The 14,216-nt window shown below is 54.7% G+C and overlaps 1 protein-coding gene across 3 annotated transcripts in view; it reads right to left on the minus strand.

Moving 5' to 3' along the window:
• The window catches only part of NKD1 (NKD inhibitor of WNT signaling pathway 1), a 73,177-nt gene that overhangs the window by 7,933 nt on the left and 51,028 nt on the right, over positions 1-14,216 (minus strand). For all 3 annotated transcript variants that reach the window (XM_019732371.2, XM_019732372.2, XM_074314914.1), the window contains 2 exons: positions 4,221-4,327; positions 2,176-2,271 (listed from right to left, as the gene is read on the minus strand). In XM_019732371.2, the coding sequence (XP_019587930.2) occupies positions 2,176-2,271; positions 4,221-4,327 (203 nt within the window). The remainder of the gene's footprint in view (positions 1-2,175; positions 2,272-4,220; positions 4,328-14,216) is intronic.

The following is a 14,216-nucleotide window of genomic DNA, read 5'->3' on the forward strand; positions in this document are numbered from 1 at the left end:
GCCACAGCTGCCATTCCCAGAATGGCTCCTCGCTGCTCCCCCAAAACAGTAACCCCTCACCCAAAGCATCACAGTTGGAGGGGACTTGGGGGGTGTCACCTAAACCGTCCCCCAACTCCACTACTTCCCAGCACCCAGGTTCCCCTGGGGGCTTTACCTGCTCAGAATCCACTGCCTGCCCCTAATAATAGCACTTTGATTTTATTTCGTGAGTGAATCCATCCCCACCCCCTGCCCACACACACTTTTGGTCAATGTGCCTCATGTATAAGAGAAGTGCCCCGGCTCCAGAATGAGCACGTGGCCATTGAAAGTAGCACAAACCTGTGGCAAAAATGCCCAGACATGTGACTCACTTGGAGTCAGTGAAATTCGGTTCTGGAACTTTTGTGGACATTCTGAATTGGGAGAGTTGCTAAGAGGATGGGATATAGGTTAAACTGTCAGTTATCATCTTGCTATTGCCGGGGGGGAGCCTACCTGATAACAAAGGAAGACAGGAAGTGGACCCGAGAAGAACAGCTAGTCCTGAAGACACAGAGCCTCTGGATCCAGCCACGCCTGAAGTCAGCGCCCCCAGGACTGAATATCCGCTCCATGCACCAATATAGTCCTCTTTTTTACTTACAATAGTGTGTGCTGGGATTCTGTCATTTACATCCCAAAGAATCCCGAATGACTACAAGTCATTCATAGCTTCTTCCCCCACCCCGTTGTGACATCCCCTAAACCAAGCCAGAGGAAGAGATGGCCTTTTTTCACTCAGGTCTCCCTTCTGGCAGCTTCTCCTGTACTATCTGCAGAGAAGAAAAGACTTAGCCCTGAGCCAGGACGGGGAGATAAGACAGCAAAGCTTCAGTGCTCTCTGGGAACAGGCCTGAAGCCCTCACGTGCAGGTGGGCAGGGGACCTCTACGTGGATCTGTACCAGGCCCCACACCCGAAAACCAGGGCCTCCTGGGGAGGGATAGGATGTCAGAGAGGAAAAGAAACAAGGAGGCAGAAGGGATGACACCAAGACCCAGGGCAAAAGGGAGGCGGGCGGCGGCGGCGGCACTAATTCAGACCAGGTCATGCCCCTTCCTCAACCAGCCCTCCCTTGCCTTCCCCTCAGCACTAGAATCAAAGCCAGATGGCTTGCCAGGGCCTCCATGCCCTCACAGGACCCGCCCTGCTGGCTCCAGCTGCAGCCACGTCTCTCCCGCTAAGGGGCCACGGCACCAGTCCCCCCAGTTCCTTAACACCCAGTGCTCTCCCAGCGCAGCATGCCACACGGCTCAGCTCCAATGTCCCCTCCTCCTTGGGGCTCCTGTGGACACCCCGGCCATCTCTGCCGAACACCTGTTATTCCCCTCACTGAACACATCACACCTTACAATTATCCTGTAATAGTTAGGGCTCTGCCTCCCCCATCAGACTGTCAGAGCTATAAGGCTAGGAACTGTCAGTGCTGTGCCCCACGTGCTCTCACATCTAGTGCATCGTAGATGCACACAGTAGGTGCTCAGTATGCAGACACAGGCATGGGAAAAGGGCGAGAGGAACACAGGGAGGGGAGGGATGTGGGAGGAGGGCTGAGGGGAGCGACAGCCACAGAGAGGGAAGGGTGAGGAAGAACAGGTGGTGACGGGGCTGGGAGCAGAGCTACTGCATGGCCCTCAGGGCAGGGCGCACGGGGAAGCGGGCTGCTTATTCCTGTATCAGTGGAGGGAGACCTGTGTGTGCCCACCCGCCCCAGCTCCTGGGCACACTGGCTGAGGTGGTCCCAGCCCCCGCCCAAAGCTCTGGACCACAGAGAGAAGGAAGCAGGACAGGGCTCTGTTGGGGCCCAGGATGCTTCTCTGGGGAGGCCTCGGGGCTCTGCACCTGCCTGCTTGCTGCTCCTTCTGCAGGGGAGCAGAGAGGAGGGGCTGAGTACAGAGGCCCCTCCTCTCTGTCCCTCTCCACAGTGTCTGGGCAGCTCTGGGACACCCTCCCTGTCTCCCTGAAGCTCCCAAACACCTTATTTCCATCAAATCCGCCGCCCCCCCCCCAACACACGGCTCCTGTTACAGCTGCCCTGAGGAGCGAGAACTACATCAGGATCAGGGGAAGGGCCAGCAGGGGCCAGGAGCAGAACGAATGTCCCAGAGCCCGAGTGGGTGGCCGCAGCAGAAGGCCTGGCAGGTGCACTCACCTCGCGGGTGACCTTGCCATTGTTGTCAAAGTCGTACAGGGTGAAGGTCCATTCCTGCCGGCTGTCCTCCTCCACGGACACGTCACACTGTAACTCCTAGGCACAGATGACACAATGGTGCGACTGGTCACCCAGCAGCTGGAACACTGGGCTGCCACCTCCCCACTGCCCTCCCCAGACACCGTGTGAGGGCAGAGCAATGACCAAGACATAATGGGCCCAGGAGAAAGGCCGGGCCAGGCAGAGGAGATTTGGCCAGGGGAGATATGCCTGCAGGGGTGCCAGGCCCTTTCTGGGTCCTCAAAGGCAAATAAAACACGAGGGGAAGGGGTCTGAGAGGGGGCTTTGTGGCCTCAGAAAGACTGAACTTGGACCAAGGACTAGACGCCACTGAGAGTCATAGGGCACAGTAACTTGGGAAGCCATGTGGGGACTCAGTGTGGCCACCTGACCTCTAAGGCAGGAGAGGGCGAGCACGAAGAACTAAGTTCAGACAGCCTCAGGTGCGAGCCCATGCACAGCTGCATGTCCACTACCCTGGGCATGTCTTTTCTGTGCCTCAGTTTCCCCTCGTGTACACTATGGAACATGAGTGTTGCCTTCATAAAATTGCTGGGAGAATTAACTGGCATGCCTCTTATCCCCTCAGTCACCCTGCAGCTGTGGGGGACAGTCCCCGACCTCCCACCTCAAGCACCCGGTTTCTATGTCTGAGGGCAGCCCTGAAGGAAGAGCCAGGGATGGGACTGCATGTGTGGGGTAGGGACCCCAGCATCCTCACCCCTTCAGGGGACAAGTCTGAGGGCATTGTATACAGCTCTGGAAGGGACCCCAGAGGCCCTGAGCTCCAGCTGCCCTGGCCGTGACCCACCCTTTATTGGCTTCCCTCCATCCCTGCTCCTGGGATCACCCCCACATCCTTGTCTCAGGGTTGCTTGGTGCGAACTGGGAGCAAGGGGGGGGGGGGCTGCTTGCACATAGAAAAGGCCCGTCAACGGTAGTAGCTGCTGTTTTTTGTCTTTCCTGTGATGATTAATACAAAAATGACTTCATATCATTGCTCCCACGACCCAAGGTATCTAACCGCAGGGACTCTGAGCCGGGAAGTAGTGAGCTCTGTTGCTGGCCGGATGTACGCTGGGGCCAGCTGAACACCAGTGTTCTCGAATGGACGGCCACTTAGGGAAAGAGACTCCACAAATGGCCTTTAAGATCCACAAGATTCTATGAAAACAAGCAAAGATGCTCCAGCCCATCCTGTTCCATGTCTCGCCTCGGCCCTCCACTCCTTTTGCCATGACTAGCTGGCACAGTGTGAGGACAGGCTCAGCCCCGAGAGGGGTGGTTCCTGGCTCAGGACACTGGCAGGAATGTGACCGAGCACGGTTGCCCCTGCCTCCGGCTTCTGCAGCTCAAAGCCAGTTCTCTCCAACAGTTCTTGGGCAGCCCATGCTGAGTTCAAAGTCAGCCTTCCCTCAGTTGTGACATGTCCGTCTGATACCTGCCAAGTGCCCGCTCTGCTCTCCAAGGCACGGTTTCAAGAGGCACAGCACTCACCCCACACACATGCCCCGCACCCACAAACACACACATACCCATGCACGCACACATGCACGCACACGTACACACACACACATGTGTGCACACACGTGCACACGCATGCATGCAGAGTTTACCTAATTCCCTTGCCCTGGCCCCTTTACTTGGCTCCAAAGACAGCTCGGGTTTGAAGTTCAGAAACAGAGTTGACTGATTATCTCCCACACACCCCCTGTCATGTGTGTTTCCCCCTATCGCCACCTGGACTTCTCAGGTGACTGTTCCTCATGGACCATGGACGAGTCCCAGGCAGTCAGTTGGCCCCATTCCAGAAACAGACCCATTTGGGCTTCCAAGCAAGTGAGCTGTCTGGGCCGTCCCTCTGCTGTCCATGCAGGAGGTGAGAGGCCCTCACATGTGGACAGGCCTCAACTTCCTCTGTGAGAAGCACCACAGAGAAGAGAAAACCCTTCCCTCTAGGCCCAGTGCCAGGAAAGGAAACTTACCTCAAATTTAAGCTGCTTCTTGGAGCCCGGGCAGGATTCACTCGACTTTTCCATCCTCTTCTCATCTCCACTAGCCAGCCCGTCGGTCTTCTCGGGAGGCAGGGCCACTGCGAGGGGAGGCAAGTGAGATGCCAGCCTTTGGGGCCACCACGCTCACTGTGGCTTTCTTGTGGGGCCTGTGTGGAGGACCCAGGGTGTTGGGGCCCCCTCCTGTCCTGCCCATCTGCTTGGGTCAAAACTTCTCTGCTCTCTGGCCTCTGGAATGACCGGGGCTGCCTCAGGGGAGACCCCCTCCCAGGGTGTGTCCACGCCGGCCACTCAGGTTACCCACTGGGCCTCAGGCCTCCATTCTCTGTCCTGGGTAAGCAGCCTGCCCAGGTAAGCAGCCTGAGGCCACCCACAGTGTCAGACCACAGGGCAGGTGAATGTGGGCAAAGGGGTGGTTTTGGAGCCCCGAGAGGAAGCTAGTGGGTCATGGCCACACAGCCTCGCTGCCTTTCATGATGACATCTTGGCTTCCTCAAAGATGCCACCTGCCCGGGCCCTGCGTACAGCACGTTGGTGGGTGGTCAGTAGAAGAGACAGAAACAGAGATCAACAATGTCGGTGAATGGCCTGTGCGCCATCAGCACACACACACAAGCACGCACGTACGCACACGGCGCGGTCTTCATGAGTGAGCAAACCCTGTGCCTTTCACCTGGCTCCTGCTCACCCGGGGTCTTCCCCCTCTGCCAAAGGTCACGGTCCTTTGTATGTCCTTCCAGGAGCAGTGGGGAGGGTGGGCATGACTGCCCATGACCTTTGTCCTGTGAAGACCCCCAAGAGGTGCCAGGAAGGCAGCCCAGGGTAGCAGCCATCGTTCCTGACCTGGGACCCAGCCTGCGAGGTTCCACCAAACCTTGAAACGTCCCAGAAGCCTCCTTTGGCCCCTTCTGCACATTTTGTCTCTGCCTGAAGAAGGGACTCAGGTTGGCCTGGAAACAAGCTTTTCTAGAACATGTTCACGGCTCTTCTCTCATTAGATCCCCTCAGCTGCCCTGGGGCCATGATTCTGTTCTGTTTCACAGGTGAGCAAATGGAGCCTGGCCTCCACTAAAGAGACCGCCCCCCACGCCCGACTTGAGGATGGACCAGGAGGGCCACGTGAGGAGCTGAGCCACCTGGGCAGTCGTCCCAAACAGGATGCCTGGAGAAACGAGGTGACTAGGCCAGGAAACTAACTCGGGGAGCCCTCTGCATGTCCCCCCACCACACTCACACACGCCAGCTCTGCCGACCAGGACCCAAGAGTGGCTGCTGGGGAAGGTGTGGTAGGGGTTCCCCACTTGGGTGGGGCTGGGCCCCAGCTCTCCTGTTTCACTCCCATCCTGTGGGCTGGGGCTCTCGTAGCAAAAATTATCTAAAGCACCCCTCACACCTTGGTGGCCACTGTGCATAAAGACGAGGCAGTGACGTCACACAGCACCAGGCCCAGCGCAGCACTGACTGAACACTGGCTGTCCACTGACTCACTCAGTCCACACCGCAACCCTGTGAGGCACTTACTATTAGTAGCTCCATTTTCCAGATGGGAAAACTGAGGCCACAGAGAGGCTATGTGCTTTGCTAGTAAATGAGGGGCTGGCTCACGTTAGGCGGCCCCTCTGTGATGATCCTGGCTTGGTGCAGCAGACCTGGTCCCTCTCTCAGCCAGCCTGCGGAGAGGTTACTTACTCTTTGCTGGGGTTCTGAGCCTCCATACACCACGTGTGGCCCAGAGCGGGTCATGTGACTTCTCTAGACAGCTCAGTTTCCCCACCTATAAAATGGGGATAATAACAGTCCCCTCCGCAGAGGATTGCTGTGTGTTTTCAATGAGCTATGACTGAAAGGGCTAAGAGCCCAGGACCCACTAGGTAACAGTCAGGTGAATGATGTCCCCTCCCCATTTAATCTTTTGGGAATCAGCAGAGTTGGCAGCTAAGTTTTCTCAAAATACAAAAGGACCTAAAAGCATCATATCAAATACAGGCAGCCCAGGGTGGGGAGCAGGACAGGGGAGGAAGAGCTAATGATAAAGCTGCCCCAGGCAGGAGGCGGCAGGAAGGCCTCCTGGTCCCTCCTGTGCTTCCACAGAACAAGGCCAACGAGGACAAACCTAAAAGAAGCCCAGGCTCCTCGGAGGCCTCCGGGGGCGGGGCACTGGGCATGCTCACTGCTGGTGGTTGTCAGGGGAAGGTCACTGACGCTGACCGCTCTGATGCACTGGACTAAGCCCTGCTGTCTCTGCTGCTCCCCAACGGCCAGGAGGTCCCTCACTCCACCGTCATGCCGAGCCCGGGAAAGTCAGGTGGGTGATGAGCCAGTGACCCAAGGACAGCCATGCATACAGCCTGGGCCAGAGTGGTCACTGTCCTGGGACCACACAGGGTGCAACGCACAGCCACTTCCACAAAGCCACAAAGTGGTAGGCACTACTGTCACCCCCATTTAAAAGAGGGAAGAAGGCCTCGAGGCTTGTCTGAGCGAGTCGGGGAGCCGGTTTCTCCCTGTCCCCAGCACTAAGTGAAGCCCTGAGCCCCAGAAACCCTAGCAACTCCAACAGATACCGCTGAGCGTCCTGGTCGACAGGGCACCTTGGACTCATATCCTGGGTTCATATCCTGACTCTGCCATTGACCTGGGCAACCTGGGGCAAAGTACCTGGCTTCTCTGGGTCTTAGTCTCGTCATCTGTAACACGGGATGAAGTGGTCTTTCCCCCATAGGGCTACTGGGACAAGGCAATGAGAAAAGTGCCTTTTTAGCAGTGGCCTGCACACAGTAAGTGCTCAGTAAATGCTGGCTTTGCAAAAAATGTAGATGAGACATGGTCCCAGCTCTCGGCCCAGATCCAAATGATCCCTCACCCCAAAACTGCCCCACTGCAGACACTACAGTGCTATCGTGACCTACAACATCCTCTCTTCACCCCCCCAGCCCTGGAGGGCGGAGTTGGGGGAGCTGAGAAGAAAAAGAAAAAGAAGAAAGAAAAACAAAGGCCAGCTCCATCTTCAAAGCAGCTGCCTCCCTCCGCAGAGGTCCTGGCTGGAGATGTAAGCCGACCAGGCTTATCGAAACCAAACTTCAAGTTCAAAGGGAAGTTATCAGAAAACCACCTTCAGGTTCAATGTTGCCTTTCAAGTTCCACTTGATAAAACCCAAAGAAAAGAAACCTCTGTCCCTCTCTCTCCTTCTGTGGCGCGCCCCTCCCCCCGCACACGACAGCCTGTCCTCTCACAGGTCTTCTGTGCCTCCCTTTCTCCTCTCCCAAGGTGGGGGAAGACATACCTCCAACCCCTCACCCTCTTCCTATGTCTTCCCTTTACCAGTGGATCCCTCATCCCACCCCAGCTCAGAAAACCACCATGTACCCACTGGGGACCCCGTCCAGCATGGGGCAGGGAACAGATGGGTAGTAGAACTGGGGGCCGTCCTGGCCTGGGGTCCTGGGGCCCAGGACCAAGGACAGTCAGCACCCCCTTTGCCCCACCAAAGGTGGCCTTTCACTCTCTCACTGTTCCCTACCCAATGGCCAGAAGAGATGTCAGAGAACCGATCCGAAAGCCTGGCAGACCCCAATGCCAGAGGCAGGAGCTGGGAGTCAGGGGCCCTGTAACCATGCCAGACCAGCACGCGCCCCCAACTGTCTCTGCGCAGAACACACTGCCATCCATCCATCCATCGTCAGGCTCACGGGTGGGCGGGAGAATGGGGCTCGTCACAGGCTGCAGGGTCCAACCTCGGTGAAGAGAATGATATTGTTGCCGAGCTGGGCTTTGGCTCCAGATGCAGAGCCAGCCCCTGCCCGGTCTCTTACGCCTACTCATCCCAGCGAGTCATTTTCCCAGAGATGATCCTTTGAGGGTCATGATTTCAGGGGCACTCTGATCCCTCTTCAATCTCAAGTCACGGTAACAACAGGAGATACTGCTAATTTGAAAGAGGAAAGGAAAGCACGGGAAAAGGTAGGAGAAGAGGAAGGGAAGAGAAAGGGCAGGAGGAAAGCAAAGCCTCTCACTTGACGCGAAAGCACCTGTGGGTGACTGTGGCGCGGGGTTGGCAAACTTGCCCCGAGAGCCAAACCCAGCCCACTGCCTGTTTTTGTAAATAAAGTTTTATTGGGACACAGTCACACTCTCACGCATTGTGTATGGCCGCTTCACTCTACGATGGCAGAGTTGAGTAGTCGCAACAGAGGCTGCATGGCCCACACAGCCTAAAGTATGTCCTCTCCTGGCCTTTCACAGAATCGTTGTGAACTGCGCGTTAGATAAATGCAGCCTTCCCCCCACCAGGGCACCCTGATAAGCAAGGTGCAGGCTGGATTTCGGCTGCTACTCACCGGGTTGACTGGAAACCCTCATGCAGTAACGCGACCTGCCCAACCGTACACAGTTAACATGGGAGACAATGTCAACTCTGCTTTCTTGAAACCAAGTCTCAGCTCAATCGAGTCAGGGGGCCCTGTGTGGGACTCCTTTTCTTTGGAAACTGCTCCGGGTCCCTCCTGCCTCCTCCCGCCACAGGGAGCAGGCTGGCTGTGTTTACCAGATGATGGCTCTCCCCCACGGTAGCTCCCGCCTGGCATCGCTCCACCCCCAGCAACTGCCAGATTAAATGCATTACTTGACCATCTTCACCCGGCTCCCTTTGATGTTCCCTTCTCAAGCTTCAAAATACCTTTTGGAGGGAGATCAGACAGCATTAAACAGAATTACTAATTAATTAAGCAAAGTTAAATTTTAAACACTGTTTGTTGTGTTAGCCAAAAGCCTGAACAGAACAGACTTTTTTCCTCCACTGAGATCAAAGACAGTCGCTTCCCTCTCCCCTCCCCCAGTTTACAAAAAAGGGAGAGGGTGGAGAGGCAGAAGGAGAGAAACAGAGTGCTTGGGGAGCCCTGGGGAGAGTGAGGACATACCTGGTCTGGGCTCCCATCCCCCCACCCTCACCCCTACCCATGGGCCCAGGGAGGCATCCCGGGCTCATTTGGGACAGCATGCTGGGAGAGCCGCCCTGCGGTCACTTTCTCTGGACTGTTTACTCTGGCAAATAGCAGTGACCCAGGGAGCAGGATGGCACAGCCCACCCAGCACGAGCCGCTGACAGCTGGCGCCACCCACACAGCACGAGAAGAAGGGCTGTGAAATAAAACAGATCCACCCGTCCGCACCCCACCCTCCTAAGCAGGATGAGCACCTCAGGACTCTTTCCCCTGGGCTTGGGGTCAGAGTCATTTGGGGTCACTGGGAGACCGGCTCTGAGAAGCAGGCTGTGCACTGCCCAAGTGTAGGAGGCACCTTCCCACGCCAGGCAGCACAGACTTGTATGTTGCTTCTGACATTTTTTTGGACAGATGGCAGAAAGGTGTCTTCAGGAAGAACAGCTTTCTCTAATTTGCACAAATGCATTTGTTGTTGTTAGCTGACTGCTGTCGAAGCCCATTCTGTCTAGCGCTTGATTCTGCACAGTCCTATCTGGGCTCTTCTGATGGCCTCACAGGGGCCTGCTACATCTATGCAGCCAGAATGCAAGTTTCTGGAGAGCTGGGGCCCTGCTGGCTACTGGCCCTGGGTTGCCCACGGCGTAGGGCATGTACCAGGAGTGCACACAGCCTAGCACAGTGTGCTAAACGGCAGCAAATCCCATAGGGAAACATGACGAAGGCTACAGAACAAACACACCATAAATTCTGGCTTGCTTGAGACTGAGGACTGGCCTGGGATAGGGGTATGTGTATTCCTGAATCCCATACTTCGGCTAAGATTCAATCCCTGAACAATACCAGCAAATGTCCGCTTATTTTAACACAATCCGGAAAGGCCTGGTTGATATTAAACTTTGGAAGAAGAGACAAATTTGACACACGGTTATGACTAAGTCAGCCCCACCAAAGACCAGAAATGACGAACAGTCCGATGCATGGCGGACGCCTCTCTGAGCCCAGTTACCTGGCAAGTGCTCAGTTAACACAATGTAAGACCTAACACAAGCCAGAGTTTCCTTGCTGGAGTTTGGACACTCGCCCTAACGTCTCCACCATCCTTTCTCAATTGTCCCTGTACAGATTATCTGCCACAAATATTTTTGTCTCGGGGTGGCTTGCCAGGATGTTTCTGACTCCCCAACCCCCCGACAGCAGCTGTTAGAGGGAACGCAGATGAATTTTAATATTAGCCTATGCCAAATATAATTAGGCGGGTAAATCTGCTGCCAGTAAAAAGAGAAAGATATCATATGTGCATTCCAGGCCAAATGGTTTCTTGCGTTATCTGCATGAGGCCCTCCTAGGGAGCGGGGGTCCTTGAGATACACAGACCTGTTTGTCAGTGCACGCAGCAGTGGGCTGTACTGGGGATACTGGTGAAATGAGTGGGAACACGCATCATTGCATTGCGTCCTCTTAACACCATGCAGGGTGTGTTACGGTTTGCGTTTGACAAAAGAGGAAGCTAAGCTTGAAAAGCAAACTTGATCAAGCCATTTCTCTTCTGAAAACGATCTGCCTGCTGCTGCCTCTTGGCTCCGTCTCTCCACCGGAACTGCTTTTCATTTTTGGACCCTGCCGTGCTCTAGCGCTGTTATCCCTGCCAAGAAGACTTTCTCTCTCTCCAACTCCTGCTCATCCTTCAGGCCTCCAGCTGAAGCCTCCCCGGCTCTGAGGCGCACATCCTCCGCCCTCAGGGCAAGGTTAGCTTCCCCTGCTCAGTGAGCCTGTATCACTTCTGTGAGTTGAATCCTCCTACTGGGGCCCCAATAAATAGTACAGAGCCTGCCACACTATATATATGGCTACGTCGTCATCATCAACATGAAACAAGATAAGGAGCAGAACTAGGATTTGAACCTGGAAGATGCAGAAACAGAACTAAACCACAGTTTTGTGGCTCCAGGGCCACTGGTCTCCCCACTCTGTCACACCACTGTAACTGACACCTGTTCCTGCCTGTCATGCAACCATGCTCCTTCTTCTGAGCATAGCATCTGGGCTTCCTCTGCTGGGTCACACCTCACTCCCTCTCAATCCACGTGGTTTGAGGGGCTGACCCCACTCCAGCTTCAGGGATTGACTCAGAACCCAGACCTGACCCAGCTTATCTCATCCCGACGGCCACTGTGGCGGGTCTTAGGTCAGCAGCCAAGGAGAGTTCATCGTGATGCGAATGAGCTAAGCCTCTGGGCCCCTCACTCGCATGGGCCCCTCCAATGTGTTCACATGGTGGTTTGTCTTCATGACCTTTTCAAAATTATGTATTTTATCCTTAACCGGTTAAGACTGCTGTCTCTTTCCATTCCGACTTCCCACACTTCCCCTGTGTCACGTGATGTTGGAGTGAACACAGGCATTTCTGGAATCCAGAGAAGGGGAGGTTAAGTTGAGGATGCATTTATTTAGGGTAAATGGGATATATATATTTGGTTCATACTTATAAAGAGTCGTGTATTCTTTTTCTTAGTATATGTGCTGCCAAAGCGAGCACGTGTATTCTTTTTCTTAAAGAAGGCAGCCCCCCAAAACTGAGTAAGCTTTGGGTCCCACAAAACCTAGATGATTGGCCAGTAAAGTGAGGCTCAAACTTTTGCAAGAAGTTTTGAGACTCAGGAGCTCTCTTTCACCGGTGATGGTTGAGCTCCTAGGATGTGAGCGCCTAGAGCTAGACCATCATCTTCAACACCGTAGGGCGACGAGCTAACAGGAAGGCAGAGGGAGAGGTGATGGAGAGGGTGAGAGAGGCAGCGAGTGAGTGTGTGTGTGTGGATGACATGGTGTGAGCTCCTGGATCTAGCCAGTCCTTTTTAGGCAAGCTCTACCCTAGGAGTTTTGAATTTCATGAACCAAAGCTTAAGCAAATTTGGGTAGAGTATCCCAAAGAACCAAAAGAATTCTGAATTAACTACCTATCACTTAGAGCTCCTGCTTTTCAGGACCCTCCCCTCCTACCCCCCAAAAAAACCCCGTGATTTACCCAATGCAAGACTCTCTAAGGTGGCTTCCGGCAGTTTCCACCAGCAGCTATCTACCCCTTCCTGAGGCGAGAAATGCCACCCAAGGTCTGTCTCCACCATCCTGCCTGCCCAGGCTGCATTTTACATTTTACTGTACGTAGACTTTATTTAAGGGTTACTTGTGAGTAAGGGGAAAGAGGAAAGAAAAAATAAGAGGGAAAAAAAGAAAACCTTCCCAACAAATAGCATTCCGGTTTTTTGGTTGTTTTTTTCCTCAGCATAAGGTTGATGGCCACTGTACTTTGAGGTTCAAATAGGACTGAGACGAAACATCTGTTCAAGGAGGGAGGGGGAAACACCGGGAGAGGAAAAGGGAAAAGGAAAAAAAGCCTTCTTTAGGCTAAAAATATCATGTCTCTTCCACTCTCCCCCCATCCTTGCCCAAGTTAAAACATGGGATGAAATTCAACTTTTAAAATCTAACCCCGAGCTACTTGAAACTATTAAAGCCTCCTTGGTATCTGACACAAGTCAGAATTTCCACTGCTCAAGCTGAGCTTTTGTGAAGAAGAGACTTGAGAGAAACTGCTGTCACTGCTGAAACCGGGGCTTCTGGGGGCTACAGTGAGTGGAGTCTGGCCGACTGACGCTCGCTCGCTAGCAGGACAGGCTCTTTAGTGAAGGAGGGAAGCCAGCGGGGTGTGGCCCGCCTGCCCCTCTGTCTGGGGGTCCTGCTCCTCTCCAGTGAACTCCCCTTTCTCTCAGATGTGCAGGGAGCCACCAGCCAGCCCCTCCGATTGACCAGCCTTGCCAGGAAGTCATTTGGAACCATCTGTGGCTACTTCCTGAGGAGACGTCCTCTCTGTCTCCCCCAAATGCTCCCTGAACTCCAAACTCAGTGTCCACCTGCCTACTCAGCATCTCTACTTGGATGTGCAACAGGCATCTCATCTTGGACCCCACACGTCCAAACACAAAAGCCTTGATTGTCACCTGCCAAAACTTCTACTTCAGAAGTGACACCGCCATTTCCTTAGTTCCTTAAGGCCAAAGTCTAAGGTGTAGCCGGGTTGCTTTCTTTCCCCCCATCCACCTCCTCACCCCACCTCACCCCTCCCCTCAGTTCCATCCTCTTCTCTCCAGCCTCACAGCTCCCATTCCAGGCAGCCTCGTCACCTCTCACCAGCATTATTACAATCACCTCCTTTTTCATCGCCCCCTTCCTCCCTCTGCATGACCCATTCTTCCCAGAAGCCACAACTATCTTGTCAGAACCTGGCACTCACCGACCTACAACTTGCCAAGGGTTTCCCTTCAAAAGCAGCAGAAAGCCCAAGAACATGGTCCCACCCTTGCCGACTGCCACACCCTCATCCCCATGTCTCCTCCTGCCTCACGGGCCTCCTTTCTGTTCTTCCCTGAAACCCAGTTCCTTCCATCGCGGGGTTTTGCTCTCTGCTTCTGGATGCTCTACTTCCACACCTGCCCAGGGCTGGCTGCATCCCGGGATCTGCCTCTCAGCTAAAATGTCACATCCTCACAGAGGCCTGGTCATGCCCTGACCTCAGGGTTTTCCCTCCTAGCAGAGCCCCACACCACCAACTTGCAGGCTCACTGTCTGGTTTCTTTATTCACTGCCTGCCTCTCTGACGCAGACATCCAGACAGCAGGGCCCACCTACCTTGTTCGTGGCTGAGAACCCAGGCTCAGCAGTGCCCGCCATCTACAGCAGGTGCTCAGCTGGTACTTGCTGAGTGAGAAGTCAGAGAGGCCCGAGTTCTGTTCTGTCTGCTGTGTGACCTTGGACAGGTCCCGCCCCGTCTCTGGGCCTCAGCTTTCCAACTACAAATGAAGGGGACTAAAGGCCATCCCGCAAGGGCTCCTCAGCTCTGTGAAAGGCTGACATCTCACACCTGGAGCCTGGATGGACTGGCCTGGGCCCTGAGGAGGGGGTACACGGGACCAGCCTGGGTGGCCTGAGGGACAGGTTCACCAGACCTCAGTGACTTCAGGGTGTTGACTCCAT

This window comes from Rhinolophus sinicus, linkage group LG11 (genome assembly GCF_036562045.2).
Source record: "Rhinolophus sinicus isolate RSC01 linkage group LG11, ASM3656204v1, whole genome shotgun sequence".
Lineage (NCBI taxonomy): Eukaryota > Metazoa > Chordata > Mammalia > Chiroptera > Rhinolophidae > Rhinolophus > Rhinolophus sinicus.